The sequence below is a fragment of the Perca flavescens genome, chromosome 4 (assembly GCF_004354835.1).
Source record: "Perca flavescens isolate YP-PL-M2 chromosome 4, PFLA_1.0, whole genome shotgun sequence".
Classification (NCBI taxonomy): Eukaryota; Metazoa; Chordata; class Actinopteri; order Perciformes; family Percidae; genus Perca; species Perca flavescens.
The window spans coordinates 33,834,484-33,857,349 of record NC_041334.1 but is presented as its reverse complement, the minus strand read 5'-3'; the positions used below and the strand labels follow the sequence as shown (position 1 = coordinate 33,857,349).

Genomic DNA, 22,866 nt, shown 5'->3' with positions numbered 1-22,866 from the left:
TTTTTTTCCGCCTTGACAAATTAAAATGTTTTATCTTTAATCTGTTTTTCCAATTTTCTTTTTTTATTCAGAGGATCAGAAATTTAGAAAATTACTAAATTGTGTCTGAGCTCCAATTATTCAATAATGCCATGGTATTCTCTCCCTCGTTCCCCCCTTTGATATTTGAAGCCATTTTTCTGTTTTTCCAAATGTACATTTGTGCTTAGAAAATTGAACTGATAAGCGTTACACTGACCGTAGACACCTTGCCCTTTAAACTATCATGTCAGCGGGTTTCAGTTCATATGATCGTTTTCTGATCTCTGATAGCAAGGCTTTCTTTCAGTGTCCCAGGTTTGTTTAAGGGTTCCTCCTGAAATTTAGAGTTCTACTTCCACTACGTTTGGGGCCATGCAAGAAGCAGATAAAAGTAAGTCTACAGCTGTACTAGCAGCTCTGGGAGGTTGCACTTGAGATAAATGCAAACATAAACATGCTGCTGATGTTTATGCCGTCTAAGTTTAGCTTGTTAGCATGTTAGCTAATTGCCAATAAACAAATCACAACTAAGGCTGATAAAAATGCCATTAGTTTTGGGGGTATTTGGTCATAAACCAAAGTATTGGACAAACATTTTGGATTCCGACATACCCCCACTCCGACGTTGAAGTCTAATTGTCGGAGTGGTGGCACTTCCATTGTTTTCAAACGTCCCACCTAACCCCTAACCTTAACCCTAAGGTTAGGGTTAGGGAATAGCGGCATGTCTGAATAGAAGCATGTCGGAGTGGCAGCATGTAACCAAACATTTGAACATTTCACCAGATGGTAACCTGAAAGTTAGGGGATCACCAAAGTCAGAAGGCTTAGTCCTTTGAGGACCATGCATTTCTGTATAAAATGTGGCAATTCATACAATAATTATTGAGATTTCAAAGTGAAATGACTGACCACGAAGCTGACATTGTAATGCATATAGAGCCACACCGTTAGCATTGCTAACAAGAATGGACAAAATCAAAGCAGTTTTTTAGATTTAGATTAATAGTAGAGATTGTAAAGATTCCAACGTTCACAATTTATGCATGACATGGACATCTCCGAACCAAGTTATTTGCAAACATGAGGGTGTAATTGGTCGCTTCTATGAATCAAAAAATACTACGACATTTCCCACAATGCAATCTCCTCCAGACCCACAGAAGACATCATGCAACGGATTTCACGGGTTAAGTGAGTGTGATGAGTAAAGTGACTTTGGTGCTCGCCCCTTAAACAGATTCATTGAAGGTGTGTTGATGTACAGAATATATCAGCTTTTTCTTTTTCAGTGATAACAGCGTGGTGTTTTGTGTTCAGGAGCAAGACACCGAGTGTAAGTAAAAGAAAAAGCTTGACAGAAGCCACGCCAGTGTCTTGGGACGCGCACTTTTTATAGCTGAACCACGTCACAGATTTTTAAACACTTGCGTTCAACAGAATTGATGGCTGTTGCTGTGTTTACTGGTTGTTACTGTAGTGAAGCAGCTCTGGGCCCCCTGACTTCTCTTCACTGATTATCTTTCACTATCTCACCTCCCTGTTCTCTGGTTGTGATCTCACTCACACATTTATTTACTCAACTTTTCTGCTTGTCATTTGTGTTGTTTTTTCTTCTCCTTACATCTCTTCTTGTCTTCCTCCCTTCAGCACTCGTGGTTCTGTTTCTCCTCACATGCCACAGTACCCCCCTCCCCCCTTATGCTGAGTCACCATTAGGCCTCTCTCTGTCTGTCGCTCTGTCTCTCTTTCACATGCACATGCAAAAAAAGGTTCAGTCAAATCTCACCACATGCTTCTCGCTCTGTCGTGCAACTCTGACGTCAAGGGATTCCTCAGAACTGTCATAAAAACAGCCCCCAACTAATTTTGAGTTGGCCTGAGTCTTATATAAAATGTATTCTGGTTACATCATCATCAAATTATAATTTCTACTTTTTCTGTATACAAGCCTACATACTTACATAACAAATACTGTGCTACTACAACATGAGTTATCATTTTGGGCTTAATTGACAAAACTACAATAATAAACAATTATGCTTTGGACCTCAATTTAGTTTATGCTAGCTGTGTATACAGTAAGCAATTGTAACAACATGATTAATTACATCTGAACAAAGCGGAGTAATACCATTCATTTTATGTCTTGTCTTAATCTCCTTCGAAAGTTAATGCTTTGAAGAGAATCATAAATGGTCATTTTAGGAGCTCCTTATTTTGCAATGGGCTATGATCATGCATTAAGATTATTTCACACAAATGCTCCCTTATTAGATTGCCCCTAAAACCCAAGCCAATTATTTTACACCTGACTGGCCCTGTCTCTAAATCCTTCTGTGTCTGTGTGACACGATAGAGTCCAGTCCCACTGTCTGGGCCTGGGGAGTGTTGGTGCTGTGGCCTCAGATACAGGCTATATTTACCCAGACTCTCAGAAGAAATAACCAGACCCCAGAAACCCATCACATGCTCTTTACCGTGGCCTTTCCCCATGCCAGTAACCCATTCAGATAAGTTGGTCTAGTCTGGAGACGGTCAGGTTTGAACGAGAAATAGAGACAGTCAGTAAGTGAAGGGAAAAAGTCCCTGTTAAAGGTGAGAGTGATGTGCAGGATGGTATAAGAGCAACCAATTAATACCTGGTCAAAAACACTGCTTCATACTTCATGATTTTATTTGGTGTATTAACATTGTTTATTTATTACACCCCAAGCTAACTAGGGAGAAGTAGGACAGATGAGATTAACTGTAAGCAAGAGGAACTGGAGCTCAGAACAACAATAGGTGATAGAATGTCTTCACAGTTGGGATACCTGTGCAGTGTTGTGCTGTGATTAACCATTATCCCAGTCTGTGATGCCGCCACAGTGCGAGGAATGGCGCTTAAGAAGGTATTGCTTACCTTGATGACTACAATAAGTGGAGGAGGAGGAAGAGGAGGAATGTAGGAATGAAAGAAAAACTCCAAACAGCAACTCCTATGTTGAACAAATGCTACAAACCTGGACAAAGGGTTGTAGGATGAAGAGAAAGAAGCAAATGAGGATTCAAGGCAGTTCATCTAGGTGCAAAGCGTGCAATAAACTAACAAGCTGAGCAACATTCAAATGAGTACTGAACAATTCAGCGGGTTCAGCCAGTTAGACTGGGCTAGTCTAACTGGCTGAACCCGCTGGAGTCTTAAACCAATATACTTTTGTCTTCTACATAAACATGTCCCATTGTCCCTACCATGACCTAGTCAGGGATCCAGGCTGTTGATGAAAAAGAACAGGGGTGAGTGAAGCAAGACATTAATGTTCCAACACGTTAAAGTGAAGCTATTTCACTTTTGCTTACCGGCAGGCACTGTGGCCACAGTTATAGGTTAAAGCTAAATGCTAAAACATACTGTAACAGTAGCCAGCCACCATAAACTACAGGTCATACCAGACCAACTAAGACAGCAGAAGCAAAGCCCTGAGTGTATTGATTTGACCAGGGTGCATTTTATCTCTTATGAATTTAACTTTTCATTTTTAGGAGAATACACGTGCTATTTTTTTTCTTACACAGCGTACCTTTACTGTAGAATGCAATTGCGCTTTCTTTCTCGTCACCTACTTCCTCATCAGAAAACAATAAGCCTTTGTATTAAATAATGAAAAATTCATCAACATTACTTGTGTAGAGAAATTATCTCTGAAAAAGTGTACATACATTTTAAGGTGCGAACAGCTTGATAACTTTGGTAAGCCAATATAAATGTTACTGGAAAGTGACTAGGAAAGTGCATCCATGGCAGTGGAGTCTGGGTGTGATACAGATTGAGATATTTGTGGATCAGTGTGAGTTTTCAGGGCTCTGGCAGAAATAAGTGCTTATCCAACAGCAGGCCTGTATCCTATCAGCTGCACTGATGGCCCTACACGCCACTCTCACACCTCCCACTCCTTCTGGCTCTTCTGCTGGGGCTGGTGATAATGAGGTGAGCCAGAGGCGATAGCCCCACACAGGACTGATACTTGTGGTAAAGTTCATCAAACTTAATAGCAGTGAAGAGCAATTAATTAGTGGCGAGACAGAAAATGACTGAGAGCTGGAACAGGTTGCACTGAGCGAAGTGAAGCGATTCCAGTCTCCAGCTCCGAAATGTGATCTGAGTTTGTCTCACTCAAGCAGAGCCTGGGGATGTCCATCAGAGCCGCGTTGTAATCACAAGCCCTGACACCCCCCAACAGCCCCTATCCAACCCCCAACAGAAAGCGGAGCTTAGGCGCCACAGACGCTTTCAGTCTCACATCCTCTCCTCACACCACGTCACACCAATCTGGCAGCGTTGGCATGCACACACAGAAATTATTTTTCACCCGCCAAACGTGGCGCGGTGCTTTAGAGGGGGTGTTTGTTCAGTGTCATTCTGCACATGAGCAGCTAATGTGGCATGGGTAACATCCAGCAGTGGATAGAGAGCAAAAAGACAAGAGAGGAGAGAGGAGGTGAGTAGGTGTAAGTGTTAAAGCCAACGGTGAAGTGAGGTTAAAGTCTTGTTTACAGAATTGATGCCACATATCACCAAACAAATGCCTTGACCAATATTTCTGACACTTCCTTGTTATGTGTGTGTGTGTGTGTGTGTGTGTGTGTGTGTGTGTGTGTGTGTGTGTGTGTGTGTGTGTGTGTGTGTGTGTGTGTGTGTGTGTGTGTGTGTGTGTGTGTGTGTTCATAAGATGTTCAGACCAGAGGGAGGTTTGTTGGTCCTGTGACACATTCCCTTATCTCTGGCCAACATGCTTGTACAAACCAGCGCCTCCACCTCGACTTCAAACCCAGCCAGCTGCTGTTTGGGTGGGTTGGGGGGGGGCAAAAAAAGAGGAGGAAGGGAGAAAAGGAAAGACGGAGAGGGGGTGAAGTTAACTACAACAGGATCAGCAAAGAAAGAGAAAAAAAACAGAGACCCAGTGCTTGACAACTACTGACAGCTGAGCTTCCTCTATCAGCGGGGCTTTCACGACCACAAACTGACATAGTCTCACACACACACACACACACACACACACACACACACATATCGATCCACTTCAGCTGTACACATAGCAACTGAGTGTTCATGCACAAATTATACCCATTTTCTCTCTCATGCAGAGTTTGACATTGACTCTGTCAGACTGTACTGTGGAGTTGTTTGTGTGGAAGAGGAGCTCTTATGTAACAAGTGCTGATGTGCGGTGTGTGTGAGTCTGTATGTGTGTGATGTTATTTGGTTGTTTTTCTTCAACTTGCCTTTGGTGCACGGTCTCAGCATAGACAGCCACGATAAAATCCCCTTGAGTGTGTTTGTCTGCATGTTTAGTGTGTGTGTGTGTGTGTGTGTGTGTGTGTGTGTGTGTGTGTGTGTGTGTGTGTGTGTGTGTGTGGTCACAAATAAACACCCCACAGGTGACTGTAAGCAACAGGTGTAAGAGAGGATGTTAAAACACACAGTGAACCTCTTTTCTCCTGTTTGACTTCTGAACTTTGGCTGTCACCGCTGGCGTGAGAGGACAGCTGTGAAAATGACCTCTTGTTTGCTTCACACAGAGGGAACATATTTCTGTGTCTCTGTGCGAATAAGTGCACTATAAATGAGCTGATTCTGTGTCTCCTGTTACAACATGTATAACTGTGGTCTGTGTTAACCAGCACATGAATGTATACAACGTATGTTGTTATTCAACGGTAGAAAGCAGCTGCTGATTTCACAGACCACAAGAGCAGAAAAGGGAACAGGCCCCAAACTGATCACTTCATCTCAGACAGACAGCAACAGTGTGTAGGATATGGGAGTAAATCACATTAGTCATTTACATTGATAACGCAGCTGTTGGATTTGTTAATTTGTCACATGGGGAAGGTCCGAAGTGAAAAGGTCATCTTTATGTTGCTGACTGAAGCTGATTCTCTTTTGAACCTAGCTTAGCACTAAATCAGGAAACAGGGAAACAGCTAGCCTAGCTCTGTGCAAAAACCTCTAAAGCTTATTAATTAACACATTATATCTCATTTGTCTAATCCATACAAAAAACTTAAAGGGGAACTACGCCCATTTTAAAAGTTCATACATGTTGTTCCTGTATAGTCCAAAAATATAAGTAAACAACTCTCTTCCCAATCCAAAAACTAGAGTGCTAAAACTCAAATTTGTCATCATACTTGATGACGTCACATCTTGTGATGCAAGACAAATTTCTGTGTGAACGAACAATAAAGTTTCACCTTTTCTTATCTCAAGTTTGAGACTTACTTCACGGATTTCTGGCTTTCATGTTCACAAATATTGATTGACCCGAACATGACAATAACATATTGGAATTTTTAATTTATGTGATGTTAGGTGGTGGTTCCCTTTAATTAGCCTAATTTAGCTACTTTTGTTGTGACATGTATTTGTAGTGGTTTGTGAAGAAGTGAAATAAAATACAAGCAAAGACATTTTAGCTGAATTAACTGAATTAATTTTACAAGTGTTAATATTGATATCTTTATTTAGATGCCAGCGATGGGGGCTTTGCAGCCATGTTTGCCAGCTATTTATATAAAAAGCAATTACCAAAGTTGTTCTTTTCACTGATGGGAGATAGCTGCTAGAAATGTTGTAATACCGATATAAAACTATTTCCAAAAACCACAATGTGTCATTTTTACATTTTTGTACGGACTAAACAAACAAGATACAACATGTTAATTACATGTCATTCCCTCCATATCTCTCTCCAATCTTTTCCTTTCCTCTTTTTACTATCATCTCCAATAAAGCCCAAAATAACAATAACAAATAAAGAGTATACGTGATCTATTATAGAAGTAAAAGAGCCAAAACGGGGCATCTTGGAGCTGGAGATTGTGTTGATATAAATGTATAATCCATCCTTTGAGATATTTTGGCCATTAATTCTGCTGGCCAAGAGCCTCCCCCCATCACTCATTTCTCCCATCATTTCTTTTTGGAGGTTTCCTGAAACCTCTCCTATTTTAGTATGTTCCACCAAACATGATTTGCCCTCTGGTGTAAAGAAAAAAACTCACTAAGCCCCCAGTCCTCTCTCTCTCTCTCTCTCTCTCTCTCTCTCTCTCTCTCTCTCTCTCTCTCTCTCTCTCTCTCTCAAAACAACGAAGCCCTGTGTGTTTGTGTGCGGGTATGTGTTTCCATACACCAACAGTTATGTTCCCAATCCTGGAGGGAGTGATCAGCTCTCGGTACAGTGAGGAGGATAGTCTACGCGGATTCACTAGCAGCGCTTTATAAGGACAATGGAAAAAAGGCCCTGCTGCCTCTATATTTAGATGGACTTTATTGGGCCTCTTGTCTTCGTTCCCCCCCCGCCCCTCCTCCTGTGCTGCTGCTGTTAGAAATCTCTCACCAAAGCCATGTGGGCGGCCGGCCCTCCTCTCCATTGCAGCGAGGGGAGAGTGAGCCTGATAATGATCCTGGGTGATAATAACAGAGCAGAGGAAAACGAAAAAGAGATGGGGAGAGGATGGAGGGAGGATGACAGAGAAGTGGTGGGTGTCGAGAAAAATGTTTTTTATTGTGCCTTCTTCGCTCCTCAATGACTATTATCCACAGTGCCGGTGATGTCCTCTCTCTGCCCCACCATCCTAGAAAGAAGTCCTAGCAAAGGGACATATCCATCAAGCCCTCTGATGTCCCACAACCAGTGGATGGGCCTCTTCCAGTCCCATTGCTCCAACTGGCACACCATATGTAGAAGCTAAAGTGGCAGACACTGTTGCATTGAATCTGAGTGGAAATATAAGCATATATCCATACATTGTGCTCTTATTGGTTCCCCTCTACATACTTCTGTTATCTGCCCTTATCTCCAAAGGGAAGCATATTTTTCAAGAGCTTTGACCTCTGCTGTCCAAATGTACTGCCAATGACAAACAACGCTCTAACATGGCACACTCTTATCCAGCTAGCTTTCTCATTCTTATTTTTCTCATTGCCTGGTCATTCTAACAAAGTATGGTCAAACACTAATGGCTCCTTTCCAGCTCTCAGGATACTTTGCTACCGAGGAGAAAAAGAGAAAAAGTTTTGCTGTGTATTAGCACTAGATGGGGGCTAATGGACTTGGCATGACTTGAGCCTTTACAAAGAAAAGACTCATAAAAGCTTAAGCAAACATGGGCGGAGAATTGCCCTTCTGAGTACTAACGACTCATTATAGCGACTTGCATTGTAGGTCTTGGGTGTGGCAGGGATCAAACCTCATGCTCGTCTTCAATCCCTAATCCTAATCTCTTCGGTTAGGTAGCAATTTGTCTTTCGCCTTTCTTTGATAACAGAAGAGTCTACAGCCATGCTATCGGCCCTGTGAGACTGCACATAATTAGTAGGGGTGGGAATCACCAGAGGCCTCACGATACGATATTATCCCGATACTTATGTCACGATACGATATTATTGCGATTTTAAAGATATTGCAATAGTCTGCGATATATTGCAATATATTACCTTTTTTTCCAACTTCAGATTTTTCCCAATTTCAAATGATGTCCCGAAAGGACAATTTTGTCAACATCTGTTGTATCTAAAAAGATACATTTCTCTGTTTGTTCATCTCACTTCAATTTTCTTGGTGCAAAATGTGATTGTCAAGCAGACAGACTGACCAAGACATATATCATAAAAGATCGATACTTGCCGTCTGTGTATCGATACAGTATTGCCACGAAAAATATCGCGATACTATGCTGTATCGATTTTTTCCCCCACCCCTAATAATTAGCCACAGTGGTGATTTAAGATAAATGCTAATGCTAGCATGGCAACATGCTCACAATGACAATGTTACAATGCTGATGTTTGGAGCTGTGATTTCAACCACGAGTGATAGCATGCTAATGTTCGCTATTTAGCACTAACCACAAAGTACAGCTGGCCCCAATGGGTATGTCATTAGTTTTGTATTGTCATTATACAAGTTAAACCCACATTGCCAACCATGCCCTTGCAACTTATAGACTACACTTGTCTGACTGGGTTTGTTGCTTCTAATACTGCAAATGGCTTGTCTGTGGCTGATTGTGCTTATCTTGTATAAACTACCCTGGAGGCATGACAAGCTGAAAAGAGGACCCAAGAATTTTTATCTTTACCAAACCGATGAGCAGCAAAGACCAGACAGGAGGGATGAATGAGGCAAAAGGATTTGCATATAAGCTGCCCAATTCAGGAGTCACACAAGAAAAGCATCAACTGCCATGCAAATGAGAAGCAAATGAGATTCAAATCAGACCAAGGTAAAGGAGGGGCCAAAAAGGTGAGAGCACAGGAGTGTTCTTTTGTGTATGTGATATTCTGTGTACACTTATGTGCGACTATCTCACATGCATCCATGCAGTCGTTTGTGCCACTGACCACAGGATGAAATGTCTGTTAAGTTTTAACACAGCAGCCCTCTGGGGAAGGACGAGCCATGACATCAGAATAGTGGAAGCAGCGCTGAAGACAATAGTTCTCTGTGCGGGAGTGGAGCCGAGGCGTGGCCTGCCTGGACAGAGGATCTTCTCAGTGGACCAGCGAGTCTCAGCAGCTGTCTCAACCTCTGTCTGTATCTCTGTCACACACACAATTTCTATTCAGCATGAAAGCTGACATAGCATTAGGACAAAGGATCAACAGATTTATGTTAAATCCCTTTACTCCTATGTATCTGTATCTCTCTGTGTGTGTGTGTGTGTGTGTGTGTGTGTGTGTGTGTGTGTGTGTGTGTGTGTGTTTGTGTGTCTGTCTATCTGTCAGCCTCTGTCCATACTAAGTTCCAGCTCAGGAACGCAGGGATGGAGGTGGAGTAGGAGTTCACACAAACTGGCAAAACAAAGAGCCAATAGACAGAAAGTAGCATAGATAAGTGTGTGTGTGTGTGTGTGTGTGTGTGTGTGTGTGTGTGTGTGTGTGTGTGTGTGTGTGTGTGTGTGTGTGTGTGTGTGTGTGTGTGTGTGTGTGTGTGTGTGTGTTTGTGCGCACATGTATGTGCTCATGTAAACCCATAGAACACACCACACAGCCTGCCCTCATGATAACACGGTATTTTAGACTCTATTCTGTCTTCTCGTAATTGCCTGAGAAGATACAGAAAAAGCTTCCAGACATGCAGCCGATGCAAATCTTGTGCCAGAATGCTGAAGTTCAAGTTATTTACCCAGACCCTCCAGTGGAGAGCCCTTTACTTAAACAGTAGTAAAGGTTTACAGGCCATGACAGAGAGGAGTGAAGAAGCTCACCACGTAGCTGAATTTCACATGGGTTGAGGAGAGAGAGCCAGCTGACCGACTGGAGCTGAAGTTAGTGCCTCATAGATCCCGCGGGGACACACCACCTGGGTTATCAAAAGGGGTCCAGCTAGCCTTTACAAACAGCTCAATATGAGATATGCAAACAGCGGACGGGCATCATTGAGCGTGTATGAGCAGTGTATCAACACAAAACCCACCTGCCCTTCAGTTTAGGTCTAATGACAACAAATGCAACAAAAGCCCTCCGCGGAACGCCCAGCCTCAACAGCTAGGCTATTTATTCAGCCTCTCATTCACCTGTGAGGAGGATTCAATAGGTCTGGATGTTATTAAAAGCTTTCATACACACGGGCTGATGGCATTATGAATTTTCGTAGAGGACACCGACCTAAACAGAATGACGATTGGGCCATTGTTGCAGCCTCCAGACTGGCTGTAAGCTCTGAGCTCTGCTCAAGCACACTGAACATGAGCTTTTATTTTTAACCAGTCAGTTCTAAAAAGATGGTCTAGCTGTGTTATTGTGGATGTAGTCAGTTTCCACAAAGGGTCTTGCAAGTATATTCTCTAGGCAAGGCAAGGCAAGGCAAGGCAGCTTTATTTGTATAGCACATTTCAGCAACAAGGCAATTCAAAGTGCTTTACATGAAACATGAAACATTAAAAACACTTAGAAAACAATTAAAAACAATTTCAAAGCATTAAAACAATTAACAACAATTTAAGATCATTAAAAGACAAGAATAAAATGTACAGTGCAGTATAAGAATTTTAAAGAAAGAGCAGTTAAAAATAGGTTATTTAAAGAAAGGCAACATTAAAAAGATATGTCTTCAGCCTGGATTTAAAAGAACTGAGAGTTGGAGCGGACCTGCAGGTTTCTGGGAGTTTGTTCCAGATATGTGGAGCATAAAAACTGAACGCTGCTTCCCCCTGTTTAGTTCTGACTCTGGGAACAGCAAGTAGACCTGTCCCAGACCACCTGAGAGGTCTGGGTGGGTCATAATGTAGTAACAGATCAGAAATGTATTTTGGCCCTAAACCGTTTAGTGATTTGTAAACCAGTAAAAGTATTTTTAAATCAATTCTTTGAGGCACTGGAAGCCAGTGTAGAGACTTCAGTACTGGAGTGATGTGATCCACTTTCTTGGTTTTAGTGAGGACTCGAGCAGCAGCGTTTTGAATCAGCTGCAGCTGTCTGATAGATTTTTTTAGGGAGACCTGTAAAGACACCGTTACAGTAGTCAAGTCTACTGAAGATAAAAGCATGGACAAGTTTTTCCAGATCCTGCTGAGACATAAGTCCTTTAACCCTTGAAATATTTTGAAGGTGATAATAGGCTGATTTTTTAATTATGTTAATGTGGCTTTTAAAATTCAGGTCTGAGTCCATGACTACACCAAGATTTCTGGCTTTGTCTGTTGTTTTTAACATTGTCGTTTGAAGCTGAGCGCTGACTTTCAATCGTTTCTCTTTTGCTCCAAAAACAACCACCTCTGTTTTTTCTTCATTTAATTTAAGAAAGTTCTGGCACATCCAATCATTAATCTGTTGAATGCACTTATTTAATCGTTGTATTGGGCTATAGTTCATACTACACATGTAGGAAAAATCCTACCTGTGCATTGGCCTACATGTCTGGCTAGTCAAATCCTTATGATGTAAAAGTTACATGATTTATTGGGCACATGGAGTAAAATAATGAGGAGATAGGAAGAAAAAAAAAACGGTCTGTTAAAACTCTGATTGGTTGGGGCGACCTCTTGCTCACACGGTAGAGCTTCTGCCCATGTAGGCTCAGGCCTTGGCTGCATGTCGTCCCCTCTCTCCCTCACACATTTCATGTCTCTCTTCAGCTGCTCTAATAAAGAAAAAAAAACTTTAAAATACCTTTTTAAAAAGAAGTGGAAAACTTTCATTGGTGGACACAGGCACGCGATAGTTGGTGAAAGAGCAGCGTGTCTGACTGTTGTGATGTGATCCGAGTGACCCTCACACACAGCTGCACACTGTGAGACACACAGTCTCCTGCTTTATCCTGGGATCAAGATCAGTGAGGATATCTTTAAATGAAGACTAGACACCCCCCCCACACACACACACACACACACACACACACACATGCTAATGTCAACCACAGGAGCCTTTGCTATGTAAATTCGTTGAGCCTAGTCAGTCAAGAGACAATGACTGCCATCTAGTGGGGGACTCAGTAAAGAGGAATACTTTCTACAGTTACGTTAATAGATATTTTCTCGGAAAAAGGTAAATGAGCCAGAACTAAAATAAATACTTGCATCCATATCTCAGCATAGCCTACTGACTTTCAAAATTAAGTAAAAGCAACAATGTGGCTAAAAATTCAGAAATAAAACTGAAAATAATAAATGATACATAACAGATAAGAGATAGGTTCACAGTGTGCGCACATTAGATTGTGTGAATTTATATGTAGTAATTTGTAAACAAATGAAAAAGTAAAACACACTGTATACAGCTCACAGCAGTTGCCTTTGAGTTACCACTCAAGATGCTCCCTCCTATTGTTGTAATAATATTACTGTAATATCAACACACGTTATTCTAATGCCAATACATTGTAGAGCTACTTGAACCTCTGGCTAAAACTTACCTCAGGCATTTGGCTCAGTTTGCCTCATTGCCGCCATTTGAGAGAAATGGTCTCCATGCTTGTTCGCATCCTATATATACACACACACTAATATTTTATGGTGGTCGAGTCCTTTGTTATAGATTATTTCTTGTACATGGTTTTAAACGTAAATAAATATGCAGAGATAAGAGCCACTGGGGGGAGACACTCCAGGTGAATAGGGTAAAAACTGATTACTTACTTTAACAAAAAAATGTATTACAAATCTTCGTAACGTTAGTTTAAATATGCAAATGAGGCATTGTTTTATTAAATATGCACTATTTTTTTTTTAGATTATTTTTTGGGGCTTTTCCACCTTTAATGGATAGGACAGCTAGGTCAGAAGACATGCAGGAAAATGTCACAGGTCGGATTCAAACCCTGGACCACTGCGTCAAGGCATAAACCTCTAGGTTTACGTGCACCTGCTCTACCCACTGATCCAACCCAGCCACAAATATGCACTATTTTGCATACATTTCTAGAACATACTGTAAATCCGAACACTGGATAAAGCCACATTTCATTTTGTTGACATATCAGAGTCAAAGGTTTTTACAGAGGGAATATTGAATATCTCTTAATCAACAAAAAAAAACGTCAACAGCCATCAAAAAAAAAACTCTGTACTGTCCATTTCACACACATACAAAAATGGTGGTACTGATTTATTCAAACATTCATGTGTATTGTTTTCATAACATTACAATGGTAAAAAGAAAAAAACATAAAAATTCAACTGACAATGGCAACAACTCAACAAAAGGAAAAGAAGTCCCTGATGCGTCCTAAAAGTTACTGATCAAATGAGCATTCTGCTGTACATAACATAAAAACTAATAAAGAAATGTCCCTACTCAAATCACGCAGACCTGCAGTAAACTGTATCATACATCATCATAAATACAGCTGTTCACCGACCATCGAACAGCTGTCCCAGCAATTCTAATCGGTGTCAATCCGTGGGGAAAAGATTCTTCTTCCAACATTTTTCCTGGTTAAAAACCAGACACTAACGGTTTCTTCCTCTAGCCATCCAGTAACTTGAGGATGCTTTCCCTCTCCTTCAGAGCTTTCCAGGCCTGGTCCTTCTCCTTCTTGGTTGGGGTGCGCTTCTTCTGCCTGGCTGCCATGATTCGCCGAAATCCCTCCATGACCTCATTGTCAGACACCCGGACTCTCTGCCTCAGCTCCTGCTTGCGCATCTCCTCTTTCGCCAACCTGCGAGGCAGCGGCAAATACAAAAGTTAGTGTCAACAGCTGATCATGGATCAGACTTTACATGATGTACAGTTTACTTGATGGTGAAATACATCCATTGTTGGCCTGTGTCCTCACCGGAGCAGCTCCTGCTTACGAGCTCGGTTGTGAGCACTCAGGGCTTTGAGCTCGGCTTGTCTCTTCTGCAGCTCTGCCAGGACCTCGTCCTCAGAGTCTCCTCCTGGTCCAGGCCGTTCCTCAGAGTCCAGCAGCCCCTGAGCCACCAGCTCCTCTTTGATCCGAGCCTCCAACGAGCGTGTGTGAGGAACACTGGAGCGGGGAAAGAAAGACCGAAGATATGAGATGTGTGGCATAGAGTAAAGTAAACAGTTTCGGAGTACTGTTGAGGACACACAGGACTAGAATAAACCACACTCGCAACCAATATACCAGTACTGTGGCCAGGTAGTTCCATTCAGACAAGCACCTGGGTATGTGTGTGACGACATAAATATACTATTACACGCAGGGGTTTGTAGCACAGCTCTGTTTAGTGTATGCACAGCTGCAGACCTGGGCGTTGTAAAAGACAATGACCGGGGATTAACCCACGATTGCAGTCTCGGTTGAACCTGTGTTTATTATCCTACGTCTGCTGTTGGGGTCGGTGTGTGAATGTAACGTGTGAGTGAACATGTCTGCTAGGGGCGTGCAGAAAGAAAAAAAAAAGATTCACATCAAAATCGATTCATAGAATTCCAAAAATCGATTCGTTTTATTATTTATTTTTTTCCGTTTTGTAATGGCGTGTATACTATTGTCGTGAAATGAGTTTAGCTCGCCATTCCCATAGATGGCGCTGCATCAAATTCACACTGACGCCTGGGCACTTAACTTATTAACACAATAATCAGAAGAACGAGTGCAGCAGAAGTAGTTTAGTCGGCGCAAACAACGGCAAACCTCACAGAAAGAATTATTCAACCTGCTCCATCGTTTGGGCACAGTTCGGCTTTTATAACCTTGAGGGGAAGACGGAACTTGATAGGAATCATGTAGCCTTGTTGACACCAGTAACTGTAACAGTTACTAACAGTTAGTTAGTAACAGTAACGGAGAGTGGGTCTGGGAAAGGTTCATTGACAGTTAATTTCAAAAGGGGCGTCAGTTAAATATTTTGGAAGCACCACAAGCTTGAGAACTCACATGGTACGCCATCACTCAGAGATTAACATTAAAGACGTGGACAAACAACAACCTAAAGGACCTAACATGCCAGTCAACCAACGCACTCTTTCAGTGCTCTAAACTCCCACCCAACTCTGAACGAAAAGCTCTTTTTATTGAACTGTTTTATTTTATACTTTAATTAAATGTATTTGAAAGCTGGCCAAAGCTTGGCATTCTGCAGTTTTTAGTTGCAAAAGTTTTTATTTTTGTATGAAGAGTAAGTAAAGTAATATCAAACTACATTTCATTTGTTGTTTCTTTTCTTTTAAATTGCATGTCTACTGCAATTACATGGGAAAAGTAACTACATTTACATACTGTGAATCGTTTTTTTTTTTTTTTTTTTTTTTTTTTTTTAAATCGAGAATAGTTTTTGAATCGAATCTTGAGCCTAAAAATCAATATAGAATCGTGACATTTTCTGAATCGTGCATCCCTAATGTCTGCCACCAACGTGCCAAGTTATCTAATGTGGGGAACTGAACTTGGCTAGTGCTGGGTATAAAAAATACCTAGCCAATTTTCTGATTCAAATTGATTTTTATTTGAATGATCCGATATCGATTCAGAAAATCCAGAATCAATCTATGTCTGTATCATATGAAACTAGAAGACCTAAGGAGTCCATTGGTAGCAAACTGCCATGCTAGTTTGTTGGGAACGCCAAATATAGGCTACATTTTGAGAGGGAAAAACTGGCACGGCCATTTTGAAAGGGGTCCCCTGGACTCTTACCTCAATACAGTATTTTTGAATGAAATCTCACTCAATACTCAGTGACTGCAGAGTCCATAGAGTTGCACTTTATTGTGTTGACTGCTGTAGTGTGTTCATGTTAATAAAAAAAAATGATTAATGCAACTGCCTTGGGGTCAGTTCTTAATGTAAACATGAATCACCAGGCTAAAAAGGAACGTTTTTACAATTGTAGAATCTCTTTCATATTCACGCAAAATTGGTTTTGCAACTGAACTACCTCTAATCGAATTGTTATTGAATCAAATCAGAAATCAAATCCTTGTGAATTGGAATCACGAAATCAGTCACGATACCCAACAAACTAACTTCTGATTTCGCACCCATTCGTTAGGTGTTGCTCAAATACCTAAAAGCTTTTCCTTGGCTTCGAGGAGAAGTCCCAGCGCCATCATTTGCATCCTTCCCTGAAATGTCGGGTATAGGAGAATCCTCCATGGGGGATATAATGTTCTCCTGGAAGACAACATAACCAAAAGGATGGTAATGTTTCAGTGTTCTCACAACATTTAAACATGAATATTTCAGATGCCATATCTCACTCATCAATCATTTGTATTTTTAAAAGCCACCGTGCATTACTGGAAGTTTTAACAGTGTACATGATTGATCACAGCGTACTGACCTCTACAAGGGCCTGGAGCAGACGCTGTGTGAGAGGACCAAAGGGACATCCATCTTCTGGAGATTCATGTTGGGACTCTGACTTTTTCAACAGGGAGTCCACATCTACAGAAGTTGAGCATGAAGAGGAGTATTACGGTGGATACATGCTTGTTCAGTAACCACAGTCTGGCATGGTAATACCAAGAGCAGTCATTCCAGGCACAGGCTGCTCCCTCACCTTTTGCATCCAGCTCAGACAGCGGCCCTCCCATGAGGCTCTTTTTCTTGTCGTTGGCTCGTGCTCCTTCCCTCTGCTCCTCCAGCAGATCCTCCTGAGCCCACCGCTGAGAGTAGTGTTTCCCCAGAGCTGGAATCTACAGTTTACACAGATAGCACCAAAGCTCAGCGCACATCTAAAATAATACTTTTACTTAACACAATAAAAAACACACAGAAGTTTGGCCATGCCTCAAGTGAATTTAGGTACAGAACATAACAACAGTACATGGCTTTTAATGTCATACTTTGAAATACTCGGCTTCATCCTCCGGGGGTTTCAGAAGCTCTTCTAGCAGCCGTATCTCTTCATTTGTGATATCAGCACAATATGGCTCGACTGATGCCCAAAATCTGAAATTAAAAAAAGTCTTACTACAGCACACTTGTTTGAGACTAGCCTCGCTAATACGCTGAATAGAGTCTGATATGACTTGAGGAAAAAAACACTACAGATAAGCAAATACAGAACAACTGACCTGTTGGGAGCATCATTTTTAGGAGTGCGGGGAATGTCTTGTGGATCGTCAGTAAATTCATACTCTTGGACTTTAGGCAGCAGATTTTTGGATTTGGGTCTGCCAGGACCTGGACCAGGCGCGTGACCACCTTTTCCATCCAACTTCTGCTTCTTTGGTTTGTGGCGAGAAGAGGCAGCTGGGTCTGGGTCTTTCCCCAGCTTCAGAAAGCGCTTGTCTCCCTTCTTGTCCTGCCAGTCTGTTAGGATCTGAGAGGCGGCAAAGAAGGGGAGTTACAAACAAGACAGGCAATGGCAACAGTGTAAGTTTTGGAAACTGAATTGGGATGAAAACCACATAACACAAAAACAATTTTAAAGAAGAAGGGGGGTGGTTCCTAAGTTTCTCCTACCTGTCTCTGCTCCTCCAGGGCTCGGAGGCGGCGGCTGGCTGAGGACAGGAGCGTCTCCAGCTCCAGCTGCAGGGTGTCCAGCTCCTCAATGCCGATCCCATCGTCCTCTGAGCGGCCGAGCACAGCAGTGTAGCGGGGACACACCTTGACATGCTCGACGGGCTTGAAGTCGTAATATTTCAGTGGGGGGCAGTCCTTCAACTCACTCATGATGCGGTGTGTGGCAGAGACCTGGCAGTGTCTGAATAAACTGATACAAGAAGATGGACAGTGTGGATGATACAAGATGATGAGACACACATACAGTGGTTGCCAGCTGTGGTTCAGTTTGTCTGTGTCTTTCTATCACGTACATGCATTTAACTAACACACACTCAAGCACGGACGCCCCCCACCCAAATACACGTAACGTTACACACAGGTCTGCTTCACATAACGCGAGCTCGCTGGGCCCACACTGCCTAAATTACTCTTACATTTTAATAAAGGTCGCTATGATTTCACGATTTTGCACACGGACATTTTACATGAAGGAGTTTTTTAATCACAAGACTTGAACGGTACTAGCCAAAAACACGAATGTATATCTTTGAATGTTTAAGAGCAGCGATATTTACCGTCAGTGAATGGTGTCCATGATGGAAGAAACCATTGTGATTAGAGAGGGGTGTCAAATAAATTCAAATTAAATTATGGCCTATTTTCGATCACAAATAACAAATTTAAGAACAAAATTAAAATTTCACAACATTACAAAAAATGTAGGACTATTTTCAGATATAACCATCTATCAAAACATACTTCAGTATTTGTGAATGTATGAGCCTAGTGCTAGAATGGTTTCATCGGAACAAACCATTTTGTGTCATGAGGCATACAAAATAGATTACCGCTAAACCCGCCATTCAGCTTTAAACTGGGTCATATGTAGGTAAAAACGTTGTTATTTAACATATTTTATTCAAAAACGGATAACACAAGGTCAAAATACTTATCAACTAATGGTCGCTGAGCGATATGACCCCTGTTCACAGACCGGAATGGACGCATCGTAGGGTATGTTCGTTTTATAGAAAACATACTCCACCAGGGCGGAGTAGTAAGGGCAAGCGGCATCTTTTCTGGTTTGTGGAGAAATCCGTGGCTTCAAAAGAAGAGCTAAATGAAAACCTAGCGCACCCCCATTTGTACCAAACAATGTAGGATTTACGGAAGAGGAGTCCCAGGCGTGGCTGAGGAACTTCCGTCTTTTAAAGCACGAAAATGGTAAGCCTCTTGCACTAAATGTATCTTTATATTTCATTATTTATGAATTTATCTCCGCTAACTATGGCTACATTGAAGGGGAGATTAGCTAGGCTAGCTCCGTGTTTCTCATAGACGGGATTTCTGGTTGGCTACCGTGAAATGAGAGGACGGGCATCCTTGATACGGTTGCAGAAACTGAAGTGATCGAGCTGAGCTGTCTTTTCCTCTCGGCTCCTTTTCTCATCGTTAACATTAGCTCTCCCAAAGCTTTGTCGGTAGACGGTGGGGAAGTTGTGTAACGTTAACGTTATTATATGTTTGGCATAATAACGTTATGCAGAGGGATGTAGAAGGACGTAAATAATTGGAAGGATCTGCTATGTCAGTCACCCATCCACTGACCTGAATGCAAGCGAAACCATTTGTGCTGATATAACTCGCATCGGGTTGATACTGATTATGATTTATGCTTTTCTTTCTAAAATGACTGTAAAGTTGTTCTATCGCCAAAATATAAATGTGGAAAACTGTAAGTGGTGTGCATCCAGCTCATTTTTTGGTTGTTGTTTTCTTGGTTCCTGATCAACCATGACCTCACAGGCTGACCCTGCTGCTCGAGTCATCCCCACTAGACTGGGAGGTCCAGTTTGCCCATGTACCCTGATCTAAATAAGAAATGCATCTTCTAACAAGATCTTATCTGCAGTGGGGCCCACCCAGACATTGATCTTACACAATTTCTCCTCAGACAGCGACTCTGCGCCCCTACTTAAACGCTGTGAGGGCCACATTGCAGGCAGCCCTCTGTCTGGAGAACTTCTCCTCTCAGGTGGTGGAGCGGCACAACAAGCCTGAGGTGGAGGTCAGGTATGTGTAATAATGGCATGTGTTTGGAGTTGGCAGTCTCACTGGTTGTCCCCCCTGCTCTGCAGTTTCTCCTCCTATGTCTCCTGCCTTTTTAAAGGGAAACTTTGCCGATATTCAACCAACTGTTATCATAATAATGTTGGTAGTATGTGTAAATGCATTAAGTTGAACTTCCCTCCATCTTACCAGTGCCCAGATCTCAATAGTCTCAGGCCAGCGGGAAAAAAATCCAAGTGAGAGCTTGACGTGAAACCCATACCTTGGAGTTCTTTCTGCTGGCCCTAGGGCTGTTGCTCCAACTACATATTGTACTTCTGCATACAGACAAAGAGTATAAAAGCCGATCCAGAGAGATAGCTGCCCCTCTTTATCTCTGCTGTTTCCCCCTTATTGGGCTGTGGCGGCGCAGTGCATTCTGGTAGTTGTAGGTTTTCTACGCTTGGAGCGAAAGGGAATACCACGGTACATTTTCTCTTTTTTTTTCTTTTGTCATTTGGCACTAATTTAAAAACTTTTTGCACTGTTACTGCATAGACAGCCCAGTTTTATGAAAAGACCCTCTTTCCAGCGGTAAAATACTTCTTTAAGCTGTTTGCAGATCATCTACAGCTGTCGCACAAGTCCAGACTTGTGCAAACTTGCATAAGAAAATCTAGGAGGGAAAAACTGACATAAGCATGGGCAAGGCTGTAGAATAGGCCAGCGGGGACTTGCTGCAGCCTGTTTGGAAAGTGTCTTCCCAATACAATGAGAAGATTAAGAGTTTTTCAGGAAGTCACTTTAAAGCAACACCAAAGCACTTTTCCTCTTCGGTCCCCCTACAGGTTGGAAGCGGAATTGCCCATTGTAGTTTCTTATGGCTCGTTCGAACTACAGATCCTCTGCCCGATCTGGCAAACTTGCATAGTGCGGTTATAGCCGATTAGAGGGCAGGAAAGGGAATGCAGAAGTGCCGCTCACCCAAGTTGATGAATCACTAAAACAATTTTGGAAACATTATTTTAAGGTACAAGAGAATCTTTGGTGTTGCTTTAACTTCTAAGGTTCTATTTAGAGCCATGTAGGGTCTCGGGCACAATGATGACTTTTAGTAGCTAGAAATCACAATCATTTACAAGTTTTCATCTGTAATGGGTGGATTGTGCTGTGATTACAGGAGCAGTAAGGAGCTGCTACTTCAGCCTGTGGTGATCAGCCGTAATGACAAGGAGAGGGTTCTCATTGAGGGATCCATCAACTCTGTCAGAGTCAGCATTGCTGTCAAACAGGTAATTAAGTTTATCGGTGTTTTTTGCCCCCAACGGTGCCTTCCAGGCAGCGCTGCCTGGAAGACACCGTTGGGAAGCACCGGTTATGGTTATGGTTAGGTGCCATGAAGGCAGTGGTCGCAGCGCTGCCTGGAAAGAGCAGTTGGGGGCAAAAAACATCATTGAGCGGTAATTAAAAACAGCAGACTGTTTTTGGTTATGGATCTATGCACATTTCCTAATTTTCTTTCACAGTCTTAACGGCATAAAAAAAAAAAAAACTTCTTCACTACAGGCTGATGAGATTGAAAAGATCCTGTGCCACAAGTTCATGCGCTTCATGATGATGAGAGCAGAGAACTTCTTCATTCTCAGGAGGAAACCAGTAGAGGTAAGAGAAGTATGAGAGACAGTGATGGACAGGTAATCTGGGTTTTGTATACTAGAATTAAAGAAAGTGAAAGTGAAAAACAGGAATCAATATACAGGAAGAAAACGAGGAAAAGTGTGAACTTTTTGAATGGCAAAGAATATAGGGCTCTTCATGCACAGATGTTGTAGAAAATATGTCCAAACAGAAAATACCTCATTATTTACAATGTATATTCCCATGAAGTTCTATTTTTTTTTTCTCGAATTTTTAACGTGTTGACCGGTCTCTCTGACTCACTTCTTTCTCATTTCCTCCCTTGCACTGTGATTTCAGGGATACGATATTAGCTTCTTGATCACCAACTTCCACACGGAGCAGATGTACAAACACAAGCTGGTGGACTTTGTCATCCACTTCATGGAGGAGATCGACAAGGAGATCAGCGAGATGAAACTGTCCGTTAATGCCAGGGCCCGTATCGTCGCTGAGGAATTCCTCAAGAACGTAAGAGATTTGGTTTTTATGGCTAAAATTTGGCTATTGTAGTTTTTTTTTTTTCTTTCTGTATATTACAGTCAGACTCATAGCTGTAATCATATACACATTTTCATTGTTGTAAAAATTGTTGACAGAAATGCTTACATGGAAAATAATTTGACTTTTCTCTCTCCACAGTTCTGATGACGGTGTTGGTCCCACACAAGCCTATAAAAGGCTCCAAGGGCCAATCAGCACAAAAGTGGAGTAAGCAGCCAATCAGCAAGGAGATGAGAGGAAGATGACTAATCCGGCGATGACACCCTTTGCACCCATCTCGAGTATTTCCCTGTACTCATGAATATCAATGACTGTATATAATGAAATATTGACCAGTTTCATTTTCTGCCACTTAGAACAAATCCCCAAACAAAGGCGGGTCCTTAAAGTATTAAACCAGTTGATAGCCATGAATACAGGGGCAGTGAGAACGTGTTGTTGCAAATAAAACAGCCAGGTTTTTGTATTTTGTGTAAGAGTCTGCGTGTTCTATCATTGTCGTTTTCAAATTTGTCTTCAAACTGTCCCTGTTCAGGAAACCCGTGTTTGTGGAAAGTGGTCTGCGTGGCTTTTCATCACTGACATGGAGCGAGAGCTGTCCGTGAAGAAGCCACCAAAACACATGTATGAAAATAATGAAAGATAATAAAACTCAGTTGTTTTATACCGTTGGTATTCCTAATTAACTTCTGTGTCATTCATGGTGAGCGTT

General features: G+C 42.0%; 2 protein-coding genes across 4 annotated transcripts; one reads left to right on the top strand and one right to left on the bottom strand.

Annotated features, from left to right (window-relative positions):
* Nucleotides 1-13,597: 13,597 nt before the first annotated feature.
* On the bottom strand, nt 13,598-18,714 carry tada3l (transcriptional adaptor 3 (NGG1 homolog, yeast)-like). 3 transcript variants are annotated; one of them, XM_028575874.1, is made up of 9 exons: nt 18,500-18,714; nt 17,883-18,132; nt 17,492-17,739; nt 17,261-17,366; nt 16,975-17,110; nt 16,756-16,859; nt 16,480-16,586; nt 14,283-14,474; nt 13,598-14,165 (listed from the first exon to the last, which is right to left on the bottom strand). In XM_028575874.1, the coding sequence occupies exons 2-9, from the start codon at nt 18,090-18,092 to the stop codon at nt 13,973-13,975; spliced, it is 1,296 nt and encodes a 431-aa protein (XP_028431675.1). In that variant the 5' UTR covers nt 18,093-18,132; nt 18,500-18,714; the 3' UTR covers nt 13,598-13,972. The 3 variants fall into 3 exon arrangements, with proteins under 3 accessions (XP_028431675.1, XP_028431676.1, XP_028431677.1); XM_028575875.1 differs by lacking the exon at nt 18,500-18,714 and adding an exon at nt 18,359-18,483; XM_028575876.1 differs by lacking the exon at nt 18,500-18,714 and adding an exon at nt 18,236-18,333.
* A 328-nt stretch (nt 18,715-19,042) lies between these two features.
* On the top strand, nt 19,043-22,820 carry LOC114554201 (actin-related protein 2/3 complex subunit 4). Its single transcript, XM_028575877.1, has 6 exons — nt 19,043-19,148; nt 19,879-19,997; nt 21,154-21,265; nt 21,540-21,635; nt 21,951-22,121; nt 22,293-22,820. The coding sequence occupies exons 1-6, from the start codon at nt 19,146-19,148 to the stop codon at nt 22,296-22,298; spliced, it is 507 nt and encodes a 168-aa protein (XP_028431678.1). The 5' UTR covers nt 19,043-19,145; the 3' UTR covers nt 22,299-22,820.
* Nucleotides 22,821-22,866: the final 46 nt, after the last annotated feature.